We start from the raw sequence: 21,250 nt of genomic DNA, 5'->3' as shown, positions 1-21,250 counted from the left end.
GACAAAACGTTTATTTGTTGATGCGGTGTTTTACGGCACATGAACACGTGTAGGTTACGTAGTGTTCAAATATGTAGTCTTGTAAATCTTGTAAGTGTTCCTAGGAAGAAAAATTACTGACACGAAAAACATGTAATTTGCTGACATGGGCAAAACAAGTTCCGATTCCCAACGATTTCAAAAGATATCAAAAGGAATACAAAATCATCCGCACTTATAACAGATAATGACGTAACAATTGAGAGTAAACGCGAGAAAAATATTAAATCTTTCCAAAGTTTCGACCTAGGACAAGATTTTCCTCAATTGTAATGAAATACGTACACTGAGACAAAAACGCACAAGAGTGACAAGTGTAGAACAATACATGTTAACATTTTTGCACAGATAAGACAAGCTATCAAAGATAACGAAAAGGCATGAATTAAATGAAGTGGGCATTTATAAATGTAAATCGTAAATTGGCACTCATATATTTTTTCAATAAATTGTATATACTTATCTTGATATATTCTAACAATAACATATAAGGTAGATACATGTTATAGTATCTTAGCACGTAACACATACAAGGATCTCTTCTTTCATTAAAAGTAAATATTGTAGTTAACGATAAATTCAGTATTGGACCAGCTACATGTTTGACTAAACAATGCGTATTGAATACTAATATAATTTGAGACACGTTGAACAAATATAATGTACATGAAAAAGTGGATATCTTTATTTCAATTCAAATTTAGATACATTTTCAAAATGTTGGCGATTTGCACTATGGTATTTGTGAAGAAATCTGAATGACAATTCGTCAGCTTTAGTCTGAATTTGGTCGTAACCTGTCAAAGAAGACATATAATGAAATACCTGGAAAATGCTACTTAATAAAATCTGTTCACTTTGAATTTCTATTATTTTTATATCTGTGTACTTTGCATTCACAGACGAATAACTATTTACTCATCTTTCATTCCAATTTTATCACAATTTACCTTTGATACAGAACTTAACCACATTTGGACAGTTTTGTGTTACGCAGAAACAGTAACCCGAAACGATCACATAATGAAAAAGTGCACATCACTGTCTGAAGATATTAATATTTACTTGTCTTGTATTTCATTTTAACAAAATGATCGATCCATCTGATTCGGAACATAATCAGATACATACACACGCACCGTTTGCAATGACTCACATGTGACGAAAGGCTTTAACGTCTCAAAGAATGAAAACGTCCCACTTAGATTAAACTGTAAATACACCATCATTTAATATAAAAGACACTAAAATTTAGAAACCGTGACTTTATTGCAACCTCTAACTTCCGTTTTCTTCTTGTATGTGTTGCTTTTAAGTGATCTGGGCAAAATGGTAAATTTTAATTTCAAAATTCACGAATTATCTTTTTGAAGGTACTGAACATATTTATCAAAGTCTGGATGTTTATTCGTCGCAGACTAATATGAAAATAAACACAAGCAAGACCAGTAATGTTATCCATTCCTATTTGGTTGGATAGACTCTAACAGTACTGAATGGAAATCGTCCTGCATAAATCGTTGTGGAAGATTGCAATCCTGAATATAAAATGCTGTCAACTATATTTTGGACCAAGGCTTTTTGGCATTTTGACAAATATATTTGGGTTGGTGGAAAACGATGAATGACAATTATATCAACAAGATAAAACATTGCGTTACAATTGTTTAATGAACACTAATTTGTTGTGATTTTGTTATTTTACACATAGTCGAACTTATAAAAACATAAAACGTTGAATGTTTTGCGCATACAGAACGAAGTTTTGCACTTTGTGGATCGTATATTCGACGAAATATTCAATTATTCTGCCACTATTCGTCACGTCAAATACATTCCAAAATAACTAGCATGCTGTGAGGGAATAATTTTATGTGGATGTGAAACCCTTACATGGACATGTTCATCTTCCTTCAAGTAGAAAACTGCCCCTAGGTAACTAGTCTTGTTACCTCTATCTCCAACAATCTGACATCGGGACTGTGTACTTTCCAGCAACTTTTCTCGTGTGGTGTCGTCTCCATTATATTCCTTATGTATTGAATGATGAAGACCAATATTATTTTCATTGTGTGAAGACGATACCCTATGGTCCTGATATATGATTTGAGAGTAAATGTAGTAGAATCCCGAAGTCTTCACATAAAGCTTGCCGTTGTTGTACACTACTCCATTAATATTTGACAAATGAGACGATTCGTTCCATTTCAACGTGTGGTGGTGATGCATATCTGTAAGAGTAAACAAGTTCAGCTTTCATGTTTCGTTTTGGCAACCAATGAGAAGTCAGCGACAACTGATCACAAATATTTTGATTCCAACAGCCCCTTGGAACGCAAAATAGTGTTAAAAGTGATCACAAGTTAAATTTTATTCGGGAATATTTACGAATTTTTTAATACTCTTGTTAGCATTGTATCTACTCCAATTATTCTAGTTCTAGCTATTCTACCGCAACATGGCTTGTTGTGTCGATTGGTTATTATATTTTTTGGAGTGGGGGAGGGGTACTGATGTACAGATTTAGTATGGCATTCAAGGCAAGGCCTGGTTGAGTACTTAAATGGTCCCTCAACAAAATTTATCTGAATGTTCAATTTTAACAATAGAAAGTCAATAGATAAATTTCTGTGTGGTTCGTCTCATCTTTAAGTCACGATTATATGGTTTTCGTTTTTCTAAATAAAAAGATCAGAAGAGTTTATGTAAAAAATAATTCAGAATAAAACGTCCAAAACTTTCATTGTAATGAAATACGTAAAAGTTTTAAATGTGCTATAAAAGAGGCAAGCTCCAATGTATTTACCATGTCAAGTGTATAAAATATGACACCTATATTATGTGTGGTATCGGTAGCTGTTCATATTCTCTTACCTTGAACTGATTTTGTAACACCGACCAAATGAGCGGAGGGTTTTAATGACTGAGAGCCTTCGTTACATTTATAATAATTGGCAATCTGCACTTCTGAAACAATAATAACAACGTTATAATAATAATAATAATAATAAAAATAATAATAATAATAATGATAATAATAATAATAATAATAATAATGATAATAGCAACAACAGCAACACAAAATCATTATTAGTATTATCATCATCATGAATCTAATTATACAGGAGTTTACTTTGAATTATAACTAATCTGAATCACAAATTAGTAAATTTATAAACATATTTGACAGAACCAGATTTCAATTAGTAAGTGATTTTCTCTAGGTTATATTCTACCTTTTATAATTATAACAACGACAAGCATGATTAATATTTTCATCGTCATCATAAGCCTAAGTACTCTAGGAGTGTAATTAGATACACACACAGACGACAAAGATATAATTAAACTTACTGAGATTTGTTTCTTTCTGGTGAGCTTTCTCGGTGTACTGAAATAAATATTAACAAACTGATTTAAGTTATTTCCTATTTACAGTGAAACCAAAAAAAATGAAGATAGATAAATAATTGTAGAAGACATAACGTAATCATTATGAATAAAAGCTATTACGCACTGAACATTTCTGAAAAATGTGTCCTCACACAATCAGCTCCCGAAATAATCTTGTCAATGTGGGTCTGGATATAATCATTCTTGACGTTAATAAACTTTGTTTACTTTAAGTATCTGTTCATGTTTAAGTTTAGAGAAAACTAAAGGTTAATATTCAGAAATGGGTAAAATCGCCATTATCGAAACCTTTTGTATACGAAAATTGGAGCTCGATCTAAAACATTTAAAACATCGGGATATTACATATACTACTTAGATTACATGTGCGTCACTGAGATTTGCATGTCAGCACAGAAGTGGAAGGCGAGATCATAAAAGTTTTTGTGATTCTGACTTACTTTACATTTAGTTATTGAAGCTGCAAAGTTTTAAACTTTGAGTTTGAACTACAGCTTCATTTTTTTTAAAGAATGTTTAGAAGATGCATAAAATAATTATCTCTGACGACATTATTTTTGCTGTTCTCATCATCAACATCACAACTACAACCACTACCACCACCAAAGCCATCACAACATGTATAGCGAATATACATCTTTATCGATTTACCGCTGCAAAAGCATTACTTTGAAATGTTTCTGTTAAATTATACTCGATAATTAATGTATTACTAGTTTAAAACAAACAACCCGTGCCATATTGATTAATATTGCTAGAAGAACGATCGTATGTTCACTATTATTATCCTAACTGCAGTATATAGTATAATGTTACCACACTTCCCTTTTGTTCTATGTCCACAATTACTACTTTGACACCTACTGTTTATACTGCTACTCCTAATACATATATTAATACAACTCCTAAATTAATAACACCTGTGACTTTAGGACTACTAGTTCAGGTACTATTTATCTACTAACATTACTACAATCACTAGTATCACTTCTCCGGTGGCCTCGTAGTTAGAGCGTCCGCTTAGAATGCGGGAGGTCGCAGGTTCGAACCCCGGCCGAGCCATAGCGAAGATTTATAACAATGGTACTAGCAGCTTCTCTCAGCATTTAAGAGGTTAGCGTTAGACATGGTTATCTCAGGATAATGTGACTGGGTGGGACATGATGCTACATATCTGCAGTATGATGCCCAGTGCTAGACATCACTATAAATTATCACACTGCAGACATCGTAGCGATATGACTGAATAATTGTTAAAGCTATTTCAAAATTACAAAACACACACGCAGCCACTATTATTATTAGCATTATTATTATTATTATTATTATTAAATATTGACACTACCAGAACTAGCGTTTATCCAACAAATACTTCTACAATTTATAGTGTCCCCATCTTTTGCAAACCACCAACGTGTATGACGGCGCTTCTTCGTGTGCCACATATAATCACCACTGCATGAAATTATTTTGAACGTGCTTTCCTTTTATATTCTAGAAGTGTACGTTTGTGGGGTGTTTGTGTGGAATGGTTTATCTTATTCACACATTTTAACCATACCTGAGGGTTACTCTTTAGAGCCACTATATATCCATTATTTTACTGATGTGATGCTAAAACCCATACCTACATGCACACACACTTACATACACACAAATATATGCCTTCACACACACACACATACACACACACACATATACACACACACACACACATACATGCATACATACATACATACATACATACATACATACATACATACATACATACATACATACATACATACATGTTCATACCTACCTACCTACCTACCTACCTACCTACATACATACATACATACATACATACATACATACATACATACATACATACATACATATTATTTCATATCTTCCCCAACTGAAGATGCTGTTACATGATGGCGACCACCACGCTATCAATAACTATAACATTAAAAACAATAATACCGACAGGTACACCAGCAACTATAACATTAAAAACAATAATACCGACAGGTACACCAGCAACCATTGCCACTTGTACCACTGATTTATGTTTTAAGTGATGTTCCCACACGTGTGACTGTCATCATCGTACTCATCATTTTGACAACATTGATGGCCATACAGTTTTAAATCCTTTCAGAGAATCAAACAGTGGAACCTAAACACACTTAACGTGTTACATACCAAAGCAACGAGTTGGTCAAGATGTTGGCTTGCACGTCCACAACATGTTTCTTTGTCTCCATCCATTCGTTTCTCGAATCCCTTGCTATTGTCACTGACGTCGTCAGCACTACGGTACAAATCATCACATGGAAGGCACATTTCTGTTTCCTGCTTTATGTTGGTAGATTCCCAACCCCTCTCCACTCGCCACGTGATCGCCACACCCAGTATGCTGACCAAAAAGATGATGTTAACAACCACCATGAAAATGGCGCCAATTCTCCACTTTTTCTCTTCTGTATTGGCATTGCCCTGCAAGTTGCAACATTTTTCGTATACAGTGTCCTTTAATACACTCGTACACTCCATTATGAGACCGATGTGTCAGTTTAGTTTTCACCTGATGTTCTTAATAAGACCACTTTGATATTTTCGTAAATATAAAAGCTTATTGTCGAAACGATTACATCTTCCTGACTATCTTCCTCGTTAAGTGTTCCCTTTGGAATGATTTTCATTTCAAAGCTTTTTATTTAAATGATTATTGTACGGTTTATTACGAGAGTTGTGATTAAAGTGGGAAACCCCCATACGCCTTACCTGGATTTTCCGACTGATATCTAATGCATCAATAGTCACTGCATTGTAGTAATCGACACCTAGTTAACCACTGGAATTTTGAATCACGTAATTACTTAGCTAATTAGAGTAATTTCGTTATTCTAACAACCCCTCGATTATCCAAACGAACGTAAGAAAATGAAATATCTACTGTGGTTACAGCATGCTTTGTCCCATTGTTTTTACTGTTATAACTAATTGTATGTATTTTTCACCTAAGTGCTGAATACTGAATATATCTGCACTGGCTGTAAACATTCCTTTTTTTTTAACTCACGTATGATCTGATAATTTGAATGAAAATATTCTAAGCTTAATTTTAAAGTATGTAACATAAGTAACTATTTGGCATCCTAGTAACGCTATTTGCCAAGTGAAAATTTGAAGTAGCTTCATCTTCTAGGTTTGAAAAAGAACCCAACAAATAGGACACCCTGTTTAGTATTATTGTTTATGATGAGTGCCCCCCCCCCCCCATTTAGCGTGGATAATCCTGGAAACATTTTGTATATGAATCACACGAACTTTTTTGCTGTTTTAGAAGAGGTAAGACCGCATAAGTGCAGAAATTTATATTAGTTGAAGATTGTGTTATTGAATACAAAACGCTTATTGAATCTAGTTTCTGAATCATCGTGCAATATTATTTTGCAAGAATTTTGCATTCAACCCATGATGCAACCCGTAGGCAATATACCTTTACCATTCCATGTTTAGTTCATGCACTCTGTTGTTTTTCTCAAATATGAGACAGGCTACAAAGTCACCTAGTCACCGTCCAGAAACTAACCCGTTTCCTCCATTTTATAATTATGTGCACATACCACTAGACTCAAAGTTCTGGATCATTTAGGCTGGATAGAAAGTAGCCTTGTGTATCTCAATCTCTCCACTTAGTTCCATTCACTTTGACATTCGTCCTCGAACGTAACTTAGATTCACCTTAAAGAGAGGTACAGAAAAATACCTGTACCTAACCAACAGGTTCTTGTCGAGCCCCTAAATATCCCATATATATATATATATATATATATATATATATATATATATATATATATATATATATATATATATATATATATATATGATTAGCCTTGAAAGAAATCCCCCCCCCCATTGTATAATATCTTCTTAAAAAGATACTCAATTTTTGAGGTGGGAGGGGTCGAAATGAAACAATAAACTGGAATGTTTATAAACTGAATGACGTAGATGTATTAATTTAGTAGCGTCTCAGTTACATTATCTCTCTCTTGGTAGAAATGATTTAGATATATTTATGGCAATCGGCTGATTTATCTACTGTCTGGGATTATCTATTTGTTTGTATATATTATCGTAAATTAGTTAAATAAGATTTATGCCTATACTTATAAAATATTATCCTCTTACAATACTTTTGTTTCTTAATAACATTTTGTCCACTATATATATATATATATATATATATATATATATATATATATATATATATATATATATATATATATATATATACATAGTCTTTTTTCTTCGGTTTATTCAGGCTATCGTGTCTTCCTTTACTACTTTTTCTCCGTAGTAATAGTTTTGAAACGGATTGAAACCTTGTTACAGAAGAAAAGGCATATGTAGACAAAAAGGGAATTGAAAGGTTCGATGGCTCTCCAGCCCATTGTTATCTATGTACGGGGAATTTTAAAAAAGAAGTCTATTATTTGAAACACTTAGATAAAGATTAGTACTGGTCGTGAAGATCAGTTTTGGCAAATTACTTGTAATAACAATATAAATTAAGTTTTCCTATGTGCTTTAGAGTAAAAACGCAAAAGCAATAAATAATGTAATTGCAACATATACGAGTAAAACACTCTCGTCATTACTGTAAATGATCAATTAACGACCATTTACAACAAGGGACGGAAAATGCTAAGTGAAAACGTTTTCCGGCACGCACGTGTGCATGCAAAGGTCCGAAATGTGTGTCAATTCAGCTGACTTATTTGTAATATGCAATTTTGGGGGGCCCCGAGTGGCTGAGTGGTCTAAAGCGCTCTCCGTTACGGATCACTGCCATCTCACCTCTGTCTGCGCCGGTTCGAGTCTCGGATTCAGCCAATGTGGGTATGTGAGAAAGCTTGCCAGGAGCTTCTCGTGGGTCGGTGGTTCTTTCCGGGGTTTTCCCGAGTTCTTCCTCCACCATTAATACTGGCCGCCATGTATAGCCTATCATGTGCTGAAAAATGGCGTTAAACACAACAACAACAACAACAACATATGCAATTTTGTACTTTTAAAGACCACAACTATGTATATAAATATTAAATCTGAATATTAGGTTTTCAGTTATCCTTTATGCTCTCTTTAGAATAAGAGAACATTTGTTTTGTTGGGACATTATAGCCCACATAATACGTGATATCTGCAGACATACATGAATTGCTAGAGTTCATAATAATATAATTTCGATAGCACAGGGTACAATTTCCTTTAAATATATATTTGTTTAGAATAAATCCTTAAAATCAAGTTAGAAAGTAGGCAAAAAGTGAAAATTAAAAAGGACCAATGAATAATTAAAAATACGGGGACTATAAAATCTTGAGCTCAAAATGGACTTTCATAATAGTTATTTAATATTTAACCACAAAAATTGTGAAAATTGAAAGATATGTTATATATATTGGAGGAAGAAACAGTTTAAAGAGAGTGTCATTGTTGAGGTTTGAGAGACCAAACTATATTGAAGTCCAAAAAGGTGTACGATATATACACGAGTAAATATTGAACAAAAATGGTAAAACAGAAAATAATGCAGTCTTTGAAAGAATATGTTGAACAGAGAAAGTGATACTAGTCAAGGAAGAACGGGTTGTAATTAAGGTACTGTGACTCGTAGAATATAAATGTTTCATTAACTTTTCAAATATAAGAAATTGTTCCTTATATTTTAATGAGAACATATCGAAATGAAATAAGATTTTTATTTATAACTTGTCTGCTGTTGTGATTATATGCTGGACACGAATGCCAAAATTAAAGCTAGCTTTCATTTATTTCACTTTACTAGCTTTTATTTCAGTCACATATATCTGAACGTTCAGTCTGCGTCAGCCTTAACGAAAAAACATTGTTATTTCACAGTATGATTGTAATCAGTATTTGAATGCCAACCAGGCAAAATATGAATGTGTTTCAAAATACAAGCCATTGAATACAATGTATTCCAACTAGTCTATATTATATATTGCTGACCTGTATTACGTCGCATAATGGGTGCACATAACAAATCCGTGGCTGCCTTTCTTCTTGACCTAGTTTCTTAATCATACCTTTAAACGCACTTCTCGTGTTTACATTACTCATAAAGGTAAACACAAAAAGAGCATGTAGAGTGTAGTCGGTTGCCACGGTTGTTGTTGTTGTTGTAGGGTTTAACGCCATTTTTCAGCACACGATAGGCTATACATGGCGGCCAGTATTAATGGTAGAGGAAGAACCCTGGAAAACCCCAGAAAGAACCACCGACCCACGAGAAGCTACTGGCAAGCTTTCTCACATACCCACATTGACCGAATCCGAGACTCGAACCTACGCAGATAGCGGTGAGATGGCAGTGATCCGTAACTGAGAGCGCTTTAGACCACTCGGCGTTTCCACGGTTGTAAACACCGAGCAGAGCTCATTACATATGTGTACTGTTACTATTTGTAAATTAAAAAGTGTGTGTGTGTGTGTGTGTGTGTGTGTGTGTGTGTGATTTGGATATTTAACATAACTTTAACAATTTTTCAGTCATATCGCTTCGATGTCTGCAATGTGGCAGTTTATAGCGATGTCTAGCACTGGGCCATCACGCCGCAGACATGCAACATGATGTCCCAACTAGTCACATTATCTTGACACCAGGCCGACCAGTCCTAACACTAACCTCTTAATGGTGAGCGCCAAGCGAGGCAGCTATTAGTACCATTTTTGTAAGTCTTTGGTATGAAACGGCCGGGGATCGAACCCACGAGATCCCGCACCCGAAAAAGTGAGTGTATGCATTGAATGTATGCGTGAATGAATAAAACAGATAATAATAATAAAGAACGCAAGAACGATAGACACGCAAGTGTTTTGGATGATTACCATACAAGACTTAGATATGTCAGCAGATAATCATTTTTTGTAAAATATGTTTTTCATAGATATGTTAAAGAAGCGATTGGGCATCATAGCCAGTTCTACAGCTTAGGGACGTCCATTTCTCTACATACAAAGAGTTTCGCATACTTCGCATGCCGATTTGGTTTAAAGATCACTTGCATTGCGTGCCTTTTCGCGTGGGCTCGAGTGTAGGGTTCGGGCAAAGTGAGTAAGTGAGAAAGCTTGCAAGTAGCTATCCGTGGGTCGGTGGGTAGTTCCGGGGATCTCAGATTCTTCCTCCACCAAATATAGTGGTCGCCATGTATAGCCTATCATGTGCTGAAAAGTGGCGTTAAAGCCGTAAAACCAAAAATTCAACTGTGCCGTACTAAGTTGGTACATTTTCGGTTAACAGAATGAAGTTATACATGCTTTTTGCTACAGATCGATACGAAAAGTATTACAAAAATATAAATCAAAGGTAAATTTTAAAAAATGTGGTCTTATCATCTGTCATACGGACGTTTATATATCTTTGTCTGATAAAAATGTTGGTTCTGTCTTCATCTTTAATTTTAAATGAGTCAGTCAATTTTGTATATTTTATAAAGTATATTACGGCATCCGAATTATATGACTTCTTTCAAGTCAAGTCATATTATCACTTTGCGAGAGAGATGTTTTCTATGTCGTAATGCTGATTCCCAAACCTTTATGATTTTTTACTGAGCAGTACACAAGGAATAGAACTATATTCAAATGTTAACATGAAAAGTTCACACTACAAGACACATTTTTATGGTGTTTTTATTTTTAAAACAAATGTATCACTTCAAAAGCGTGTTAAAAATAACCACAAACGTGTCACATATACTACAAATGTTTATAAGGAAAACAAATTTAAAATATTTACTCGATAATTAAAACAAATTTGTGCCATCCGCAAATATCTCCCTTTTACCTCAGTGTTCTGTATATTTTTTTATGTGTATCATTTTCATAATAATCGTTTTTGTAACGTTTATTTAGTTACTGACATTTTTAATGGTAATATCATATGATTGTAGTCCCAACTTGTAAAATGATTCCTGTAAATTGATTCATTCATACGTTGCAAGGTTGAGATGTAAACATCATATGATCCAACAAGGACATGAGTTCTTTTGAAAAGAGTTCATGAGTTTTCTGAAACGTTAACTGATAATATTCCTTATTAACCAGTGTAAGCCAGCTAATCTGTTTACTGATACATTATTTTGAAATAGCAAAAATGATTCATCCAGAGATTCGTATTACATTTTTCGCTATAGCGTATCATCTTTTTATATAAGTGAATTATTAGGCGGAATTAAATATTCTTAGTAATAGCTTGCCTTGGCAGTGTCATCGAAAGGATTGATCCATTTATTTAATGTAATAATCATTTGTTAGAATTACAGTTGTCTAATATTCATTTAAAGACTATTTGGATAAAATAGCTGTACAGAAATACTCTGAATTCATGCAAATACGTTTAGATTAATTAGATTAATAGCTGTACATAATTACTCTGGGTTCAGTCAAAGACATCTGGATTTATAGCTGTGCTTAAATTACTGTTGAGTTCATTTGAAGATACTTTGGCATTTATTCGGTACTGTTGATACATCAGTATAGTAGTTCCATCATTCGGAATACCTTTGGAACTAATTCAAATTGCTCGGAACTGTTGGAATTAATAGAACATTTGGGATGTTATGATTTCGTTCAACACACTGTAAGTTATTTTTAATTCTGTTAATTTGTATTCATATAAATGAATTAAAATTTATATTGACATAAAACGTGTTTGTTATCGCTCTTCCTTGTTACATATTTGAGGCCACAGGTCGTAACACTCAGTTATAAACATGTATTTAAGTGACATTGTAAATAAGCTATTGGAATTGTGGTTCCAAAAATCATATTTCCAAATTACTAGGTATTTGGTTGTGCAGACGTATCAACATTAACTTTTGAACTTTAATAGTAGCGAAGCCACGTATGCTTTAACAAATATTATTAGACCAAATACTATGAATCATACAAAATAGGTCACATTGAACACAGTTATGTCAAACCAATACTAACATGTGAGTGGTGACATGCACCACAGTAAACCCTTGATAAGAACAATAGGCAGCAAATATATATATAGAATTGACGTAATCTAAAAATATAAATTGCCGACCTAGACGCCACTAAACATTGTCGTCAGACGCATGTACCACATCTGAAAAATGTCTCATTAATTATGGTGGAGTTTGGATTATGAAATGAAACACAACTCCGCAATAGCTAACAAGTAAATTTTAATTCCATATTTACACAGCAAAGTGAAACAGGCGAAAAGTTATAGACATCGGTATATAACAGTACCCGCCCCACTCCCATAATCTGTAATATGGCTGATTATAACATAGCATTTTGAAAACGATAATACATATTTAGCGAAAAGTTAGGAACGGTGAGACAATAAAATAGTTTCAACATAATAATGATTCAATCGTTTTAAGATCTTGAAATATTCATATTGTTCCCTCTAGGGAAAGTTAATCCCTTCCACTCCGCAGGATATTAACTATTGCCCTCGTATTTATTTATTAATATGATCTCAAACACTTAATAGCTGGAAATTGTACATTATATGAACCGTTTCAAATTTAATAATGTACACACACACACACACACACACACACACACACATATATATATCCCCAGCAATAGTGCTGTATTTCGGTCTTCTTTTCCTTTTCCATTATGTGAATTCAACATAAACATACAAAAGATCAATTTAAATGTTGCATTTGAACTGGATATTTCATGTACAATTCTATACTCTTTATTAACATTTTATATCTTCGCTATTTTCCATATATCTACCTACCAATCTCTCTCTCTCTCTCTCTCTCTCTCTCTCTCGTTTTTCTTTCTTTCTATATATTTGCTCCAATAATAATCCAAGACCAAGCAATTATGCAATTCTAAAATGCAGGTTTAGTTAAATTCATAGAATGAGTGGACATTGAGATACGTGTTTTATAACAGTCACGATAAAAGAATGGATGATTTGAAGCAGGTGTGACTCTGGTCAACTTCGCAACGTTATAGTTTACTTCTTAGATGACATTATGGGAAACATGTAAGTGCAAGTATGCTCAAATAGTATGCTCAGTTAACCGAACTTCTTACAATCCAACACACTTTACATATAATTACTAGTTCACTGCAAAAGCTATGAAAGGAGGAGAATCGACTATGGAGGAGCATTCAATAATGTGAGGTACAATACATATGCTGCACTTATATTCAAGAAGAAATTCAAATTATCTCTATTAACAACATTATACTATTTTACTCATAAAAGTAATCCATTTTTCAAATTTAATCGTGGTATTTTAATGTTATTACTGTAGTGTTTGATATTCCAAAAGGTGGTGGTGGGTGCAGTAAAGACGTTATACCATCTGAATCCCTAACTGCCATACAGAAACGGGCATGTAATTCATATTACATGAAACGGGAATAAAGTATCTTTTATCATAAGCATTATGGCGTTTGATTAACTCAGGCCAATAAGGAATGATATTAAAGAACTAATATGATACGGTTATTTGTAATCGTCTATCTCAACCTTACAATCGCAAGTTATGTTTTGTATGTAATTTCTATTATCCTTGGCAAAGCGCAAACATGGTTCAAAATCGTGTATTAGTTTTAGTTTTTCTTTTTCAACTTAAAGAACATATTCAATCCTCAATATACATCTAAAATTATGGAATGTTCCTTGTTCCTTGATGTTACAATGACGGATGATGAAAAATGTCTTCCCTGACGTTAAGACCAAGACAGTGGATGATTATACCCAATATCTGGCGTATCTCGTTCGTCCGTAGTCAATCAATATTTGCTTTCTTTGCGTTGTCAAGTCTGATTTGTCAAACTGTGCCGCGTTTATTAAACGAAAATTCAAATGAGAGCATTTTGACATTATTCCATATCATTTAGGTTTAAAAACGTATAGTGCCTTGATGGACGATTGAGTTTTATTACGCAGAATAATTACTAGCTCTGCGAGGACGAAGATTTTAACTTCTTCAAACAGTCATGCACTAGAAAAAGTTCAATTGTGCTGAACAAATTCGTAATATTATTAGACGAAGTGTTAATGCTCATTTGTGTTGCAATATAAAAGGCTGTGAAAAGTTCACATCAACATGATACTTATAGTGGTGTTTCAATAAATAATGCAATAAAGTGAATTGGAACAAATATTTGTGTCACACAATGTATTATAATAACTTTTTAGGGGAACCAAAGAGCAAAAAAATATCAATTTCTTCAGAAGTATAAAAGCTGTTTTTTTTTCTTCTTCTTCTCTCTCTCCATCAGGATTAATAGATCTTAAAATGTGTTAAGAATGTTGACCGTCTTATATATGTTAATGCAACCAATTAATAAATGCCTTCAAGTATGCAAAGAAATGAACCCAAGACAAAACCAAATCTCAGCATTCAAGTATTAACTTTTTATAATTAGTTCTCAAATTGATCCTGCCAATTGTCAATGACTGGACTTATACGAACTGCTGTAATTCGATATTTTGTATCATCTGTAAGGTATTTAATTCCTGTTACACAAAACGACAAAATGACACACATTGAAAAAAAAAAAAAATAAAGAAATAAAAAACCTCTTGATCACACAGAGTAAATAAATAGTGATTTTAATTGATATCAAAATTATAGTCACGTCTGAAAACGATTTAAAAATCATGTATTAATTAGTGATGATTGAGAACCGAAATTAAGTGTCAATCGAAATTTGAGAGCAGCGTCTGTTACCAAAATTGTCGCATGAATTTCAAGTTACAAAATTCACGTCTGACGTAACAATTAGCAAACATACCAGCCAACATGTTTAAGAGTAAACTCGCAATCATTCAACTGGTTTGGTTAATGATTCTACGTTCTGAAGTCTGCTTTATTGCTCTGTCATGTTGCTATAGCAACCCATCCCATTATCGTTCACTGTATCAATTCGCGCAATAAATGTGTTATGAACAATACACAATTTGAAGTATTATGTACAATTTATATTTACAAAAAGTCCATGCCCCTAAACTACTTTTAAATTGTGAAACTTTTTTTATTGATATTATTATGCAGACGTTAAACAAACTGATGCCGAATTGAGTGAAAACTCCATGCAAATAGAAGGCATTTTCCTTAAAACAATATATATAATAAAATGAAAACAACGTTCTTTGAGTAGATTTAAGGAACTTTTTCACTCGTGAAAATTTTAAACATGGTTTGCTAGGTTGAAGGGTTTAATATAATCCGCAGCAAGATGAATATTGTATTGATGATCTAGACTTTCAAAAGGAAGATGAGGATCCTACTCCGTCATGTATACACCAGAAAAAGACTAGGACGCAAAGAGCACTGTTACACATGGGAACTGCAAATGCCTTAAAGATATTACCAAGAATACTTAAATCAAACATCAAAACATAAGTAAATATTTTGGCAAGAAAACTATGAAGCGAACATTTCCGTCGAACGTTTACATTTTCCATGACCTTTTGAAATTATATTGTAACTGGAAGTAAAAGAACTATTTTTTCTTTAATATTTTCAGAACTAAATCATGATAAACATTGTTATGTATGTTGTGTGCTTACAAATTCACTACAGTCATATTTTATGTGTGTAATGTATCGATTCAATGGGTGGATCCTACAAATTTCGTTTGTTTGTGTGTGGTGGGGGACGAATGTTAGGTTAAACAGATGTCGGCAAAGATTCTGTGAGATGGAACCCCTTGTGAATCCTTCAGCAAACTGCTACATTTTATCACGTCACTATAAAGAAAATTTTCTGTAGGAAATATCCAGGTCACTTTGAACTCACGAGAGTGGGAGGAGTGCTGTATTTAGTATTTTTTTTTATAAAAATATATCTATAGAGAGAAAGTTAATTTTAAAGCAATGGAAGAAACGTTTTAGTTCAATATCGTATAAAACTTGTTTAAAAGTTTATTTCCAAATGCCGTGCTCACGGGGCAGCCCGCTCATTAATCCAAAGGTCCCCGCCAAAATGATCCAAATCGGGCCTAGCGTTTGCTAAGGCCGTTCCTGGGCATTAGTTAAAATAAGATGTGACACATACAATTTTATGAAAGTGGCAAAACCTTGTGAAAATAGCACCTGTCAATATCAATAGTTATTTATTAATATAATTGTTTATTTGCTTGATTATGAACCTATGTATTTCAAGCACATATTGACCGTGAAGTGGTAAACCAGGGCTTGAAAGAGGCACAGGTGACTCAGTGTGTTTTCCGTAACATTTTACGTTACAAGCACTACTGTGCAAGCTCAAGCATTTGTCGTTTGGAAAAGGTTCGACTAATTGTTTGGTCCCATATGCCTAATAAATAAATAAATAAATAAATAAATAAATAAAACATAACATAATAAAAAATGAATTAGGAACTACTACCTAAACGATGACTATGACAAAATGTTGGTGGTTTCCTGTGGAATATGTAGTGAATATTTTGGAAGTGAAATGGTACACAACATGCAAAGCAATACAAAAAAAAAAATCAGTTCTGTATGTCATTTATTATAACATGTTTATTCAAACTATTTACAAAACAATTCACCTCAGTCGATGTAAAATGGAAATATGAGGTACAGAAATAAGTTACACTATATGCAAAACGACGTACGAAAACGTTCGTTTGAAATGAATTTTATAATGGAATGAATTTTATAATATTTTACATCAAATCTGAAAATTATTAATTTTGTACACGGCATCTCAGATTGTAAATGTATTACAAATGAAAAAAATTTAATCATCCAACTTATCGCCATTTCTTTTGGTAACGTATGTCATTTACACTCTTGCAAACTTCTATATCTCTCCGTTTCGTTCTCAGTTCCCCTCTCTTCTCGGAACCTGGATTTCGCCCGAGCGCTTTTATTCATCGAACAATTCGTATCAACAGTTATATTTACCACATTTACTTACTCAGAAATGTAATGGATTATATATAACTTCGTTGATACATTTCCTTCCTTCAAATCATGGAAACACCAAAGAAGTTTGAACTTGGCTGCGCTAACAAATCCAAGTCTGAAATTTTGATGTAAACTTCATCTCCTCCATGCAGTTCGACAGCGGCTGATAAATAACTGTCGTAAATATTGAAGCATCCATTTTGAGGCACCTCACGGGGGTGTTCAGTCCTGATCAACTCTTCTTCTGTACCGTTCAAGATATTAAAACGATATATTGCGTGTTTGATACTAGGGGATGTTGGATCATTGTAAGTATGTCGCTGTTCAAGAGCCGCATCATCTTTTGTAGTTACGTTCTTGGGTTGTTCGTACAAATCCAGGAAAGAGTGGATTATATATATTCCCTTTGCTGGAACCACTAAACGCCCATGTCTGTACTCCATACCATATCTGAGGAATGCTCTATCGTCTTTAATGTGCCAGTCCCTCACTGGGGCCATAATGTCATCATCTAAGGCAAAAATTGTAAGTAAAATATTTTTCAAAATGTAAATTCAGAGAGAGTGAGAGTGCATGATTACCTTTAATCGAAAAATAAAATCAAACTACTAAGTAATCAATCATAAAGGATCCGCCTGAAGAATCAATATAATTATATGTGTAAATGAATATTATATTTTTAATGATGGTATCAACCATGTTCATTCTCTTTCGGCACAATGAAATGATATTGGTTTAAACTAAATTCGGGAATTCTTAAGCGAAATCTCTTCATAAAAATATGTATTTTGCATTTCATCATTTGTATGTTGAGAACAGGGTATGCTCTCTCTCTCTCTCTCTCTCTCAGACTTACATTTAGGGTGGGGGGACTGTTTCTTTCCCGTGATGCGGGCGGAGGGTTTGATGTTCCACCGAAGTGAACCCAGTAGACCCATCAACTGAGGTGAAGGCCCTGAAAAAGTACATGTATATCGCTACAATGGCCTGCATAACTCTGATTAATGCTATATTTATTTTATGCTAGATGGTGAATTAGTGGATTTTAAAAGTAAATTTAATAGAATCATTGTTTACTGTATTTTTCTAACCGAAATGTTATGCATTGGACTCATTCTTGTACTATACAGCAACTTTACTTTTGAGCTAATCTTTTCACGCTCGAGATTGACGTGTAGACTTTTTTGTATTGTGGGATTCAAAAGAGAGTGGAAGTTTGCAAACGCGTACGAAATTATTTCATGGAACAGGGTTCAAATAGATTATATGAGTGATTGGCAAATAAAACCTTCATTTGCATCATCCACGTTTATCATATTAATGAAAGAACATGTCGAAGAGTCCTATACACTGTATCTCTTGGTTAGTACCGCAAGCTATACGTGAGAGTAGCTTTGTCCCGCCAGGCGAAATTCGTTTTGGAGGCGGTAACTTCAGTTTGCTGCGGCGCAGAAATATCCACGATGGCGTGATGAAAAGAAAACCATATCAGAAATTAAAGAAGCCATAGTTGATGGCCAAAAGTGTCTTCATGAACGGAAATATCAGCCTGAGAACAAAGGTCAGGTGTGGAACGGAGTGTTTGGAAGTTGCTTAGCTTGTTTCTTTTATAGAATGATGGACTGGGTCCTGTGTAAGAACTTGTCATAGGAGTAATCTGAGGTAATTTTATGACTCTACATGATTATTTTTCCATTTAGGTTATGCTTTTGTTCAACATTAACCTCGCCTTAGCCACCTTTTAACCTTTTACGCAAAAGAAACACCTTCTAATCCCACCATGAGCCGAATTTGCTTTTTAAAGTTTGTTTTTCGGGCATATGATTCTTTGCATTGAATTCAGAAAGACAATTATATCACGATATTTGTCTGTTTTAATGTGCACAAAATACAGCAAAAACACAAATGATAAGTAGTTGACATAAGCGTAAGAAATCTACAACTTCATTATATTATAAAGTTTACCTAGCCAATACTTTTGAGCATAATAGACATCTTTGCTTGTTTCAAGTGAATACCGGATATATTTCAACCCGTGTGTGAAAGTAATTTTCACGAAAGGGCAAGATGTAAAAATAAAAAGAAAAACAAAACAGAGTTGTTTCCACTTGACGAAATTCATTCCATTCTTGTAAATACCCGCCATACATTTTAACAATATTTCACCACGTAGGGACTTCACACAAATTGCTTACGTAATAGCATGACGTCAAAATGATTAGCGCGAACATCTGAAGCGAGCAGGTTGCACAACCAGGTCAATACAGGAAAATAAATGTTACCTCATTTAATAAACAAATTGAAGGAGAACATTTTTAAAATATAAATGTGATTCCTTGAAAATATTATAACATATTTCAAATAATCACTCGACATTGTCAGAAGTTGATGAAAGGACATGCTACTACCTTCTGTGTTTTTTTTCTCCTCCTCTTCATTCAGCCTGTTTTCTTCTTTCATGATCGCCTGTAAATATGAAAACGGGTTGAAAATTAATCATATACGGATATATATATATATATATATATATATATATATATATATATATATATATATATATATATATATATATATATATATATATATATATATATATATGTGTGTGTGTGTGTGTGTGTGTGTGTGTGTGTCACTTTCCACTTGTATTCGTTCAGTCCGTTCATTATTCACCTATCGAACAATCTGTCGATTCAGCTATCCATCAACCCATTCATCCGTCCACAAGTTTATGAAGAGAATGTCAAAATCAACTTTTCCACTCTCTTATCAAACATTCATCCTTTCATGCCTACCTAGTCACCTACATAATTCTATTTTCTGCAACAATCTCTTTTAGTGATGAAATATTCATTTTTACACTGGGTCCTTAGACACAAAGTTATTTTATAGCGTTAGAGCGATTAAAGAGCGTTAACGTACTTTTTAGGCAGATTATCTAATATGTTTGAGTGATTAGGATATGATTAATCCAGGTAAATAATGCACACCTCAACCAAATATTCCTTCAGACGATCTGAAGCGGAGGCGCAGCGTATCTGGGAGCTTTGAGAAAATGGGTGGCTGGGAAGGCACAGTTTTTCACAGGTCGGTTGCTGCGTAGATTTTGGCATTGTATACAATAATGTCAACACGGTCACCAACACCGCTAGAGTCAGTAATAAAACAAAAGCTGTCAAACGCTGAACAACAATCATTTTCAAACAAAATTTGAAATGGATCTTCTTTCCCCACCTTGTTGATGTGGAAAAGTTCCTTCCACGGAAAAGAAACAATCCCCAGGTATATATACAAGATAAACTCTCTTAAGGTTAACTTACTCGGATCTGTTCAGGTAACGCAAGGCGAACGATTATATATACAACTATTCAGGTAATATTTCAACACAGCATGCCAAAGGTTGGTTAGGTCTAAAAAGATCTCACGTCACACACACACATATATATATATATACCTGGAAAGAAAAGAAAAAAACACCGATATTAAAGTTTCCTTATTTTAAAGTATTGTGTAGCGAAACTTGACGTAGTATTTCTTTTTGGAAAGCACGTGGTATTAACCAATGATTTTGTACAGATTCTGCCTGTGCAAGTACTGCTACCTCTAGTATGTTTTATTAACAGTAAAATTTCGATAACAACCACTGCTGTTCTAATGCTGCAACTACTCTTCTTCAGGTATCAATACTGCTGCTGCTGCTAGTACATCTATCACAAAAAGCTGATACAACAACTACTGCTACTAGTACTTCTACTAGTAATACACACACTCCTGCTTATGTTTATGTTATCGTCGATTTTATTATCTTACACATTACCATATCATCGCTTAAAAACATCTATTATT

At 33.8% G+C, this 21,250-nt stretch overlaps 2 protein-coding genes across 3 annotated transcripts; both read right to left on the bottom strand.

Annotated features, from left to right (window-relative positions):
* Positions 1-1,691: 1,691 nt before the first annotated feature.
* LOC149798908 (tumor necrosis factor ligand superfamily member 6-like) lies at positions 1,692-6,126 on the bottom strand. Its single transcript, XM_089957824.1, has 4 exons — positions 5,644-6,126; positions 3,394-3,430; positions 2,914-3,006; positions 1,692-2,270 (listed from the first exon to the last, which is right to left on the bottom strand). Exons 1-4 carry the CDS (start codon positions 5,992-5,994, stop codon positions 1,861-1,863), a joined length of 891 nt encoding a protein of 296 aa, XP_089813950.1. The 5' UTR covers positions 5,995-6,126; the 3' UTR covers positions 1,692-1,860.
* A 10,873-nt stretch (positions 6,127-16,999) lies between these two features.
* Positions 17,000-20,781, bottom strand: LOC149798907 (tumor necrosis factor-like). 2 transcript variants are annotated; one of them, XM_089957823.1, is made up of 4 exons: positions 20,725-20,781; positions 19,816-19,873; positions 18,264-18,362; positions 17,000-17,918 (listed from the first exon to the last, which is right to left on the bottom strand). In XM_089957823.1, exons 2-4 carry the CDS (start codon positions 19,865-19,867, stop codon positions 17,467-17,469), a joined length of 603 nt encoding a protein of 200 aa, XP_089813949.1. In that variant the 5' UTR covers positions 19,868-19,873; positions 20,725-20,781; the 3' UTR covers positions 17,000-17,466. The 2 variants fall into 2 exon arrangements, with proteins under 2 accessions (XP_089813949.1, XP_089813948.1); XM_089957822.1 differs by lacking the exon at positions 20,725-20,781 and adding an exon at positions 20,395-20,718.
* Positions 20,782-21,250: the final 469 nt, after the last annotated feature.

The sequence above is a fragment of the Sinohyriopsis cumingii genome, chromosome 5, assembly GCF_028554795.1.
Source record: "Sinohyriopsis cumingii isolate HCF-2022 chromosome 5, ASM2855479v2, whole genome shotgun sequence".
In the NCBI taxonomy this organism is placed as follows: Eukaryota; Metazoa; Mollusca; class Bivalvia; order Unionida; family Unionidae; genus Sinohyriopsis; species Sinohyriopsis cumingii.
The sequence above is the reverse complement of the archived record's forward strand: the minus strand, read 5'-3'. Positions and strand labels throughout refer to the sequence as shown.

Bases quoted from the DNA above. Each gene is read 5' to 3' on its own strand.
- LOC149798908 (XM_089957824.1), bottom strand. From the start codon at position 5,994: ATGGAGTGTACGAGTGTATTAAAGGACACTGTATACGAAAAATGTTGC. The intron at 3,431-5,643 runs GTATGTAACACG...TATTTATTTCAG, and splicing joins TTGACCAACTCGTTGCTTTG to TACACCGAGAAAGCTCACCA. The intron at 3,007-3,393 runs GTAAGTTTAATT...TTATTGTTTCAG, and splicing joins CCAGAAAGAAACAAATCTCA to AAGTGCAGATTGCCAATTAT.
- LOC149798907 (XM_089957822.1), bottom strand. From the start codon at position 20,601: ATGATTGTTGTTCAGCGTTTGACAGCTTTTGTTTTATTACTGACTCTA. The intron at 18,363-19,815 runs GTAGTAGCATGT...GTACTTTTTCAG, and splicing joins GGAGAAAAAAAACACAGAAG to GGCCTTCACCTCAGTTGATG. The intron at 17,919-18,263 runs GTAAGTCTGAGA...TTTTTGCCTTAG, and splicing joins ACAGTCCCCCCACCCTAAAT to ATGATGACATTATGGCCCCA.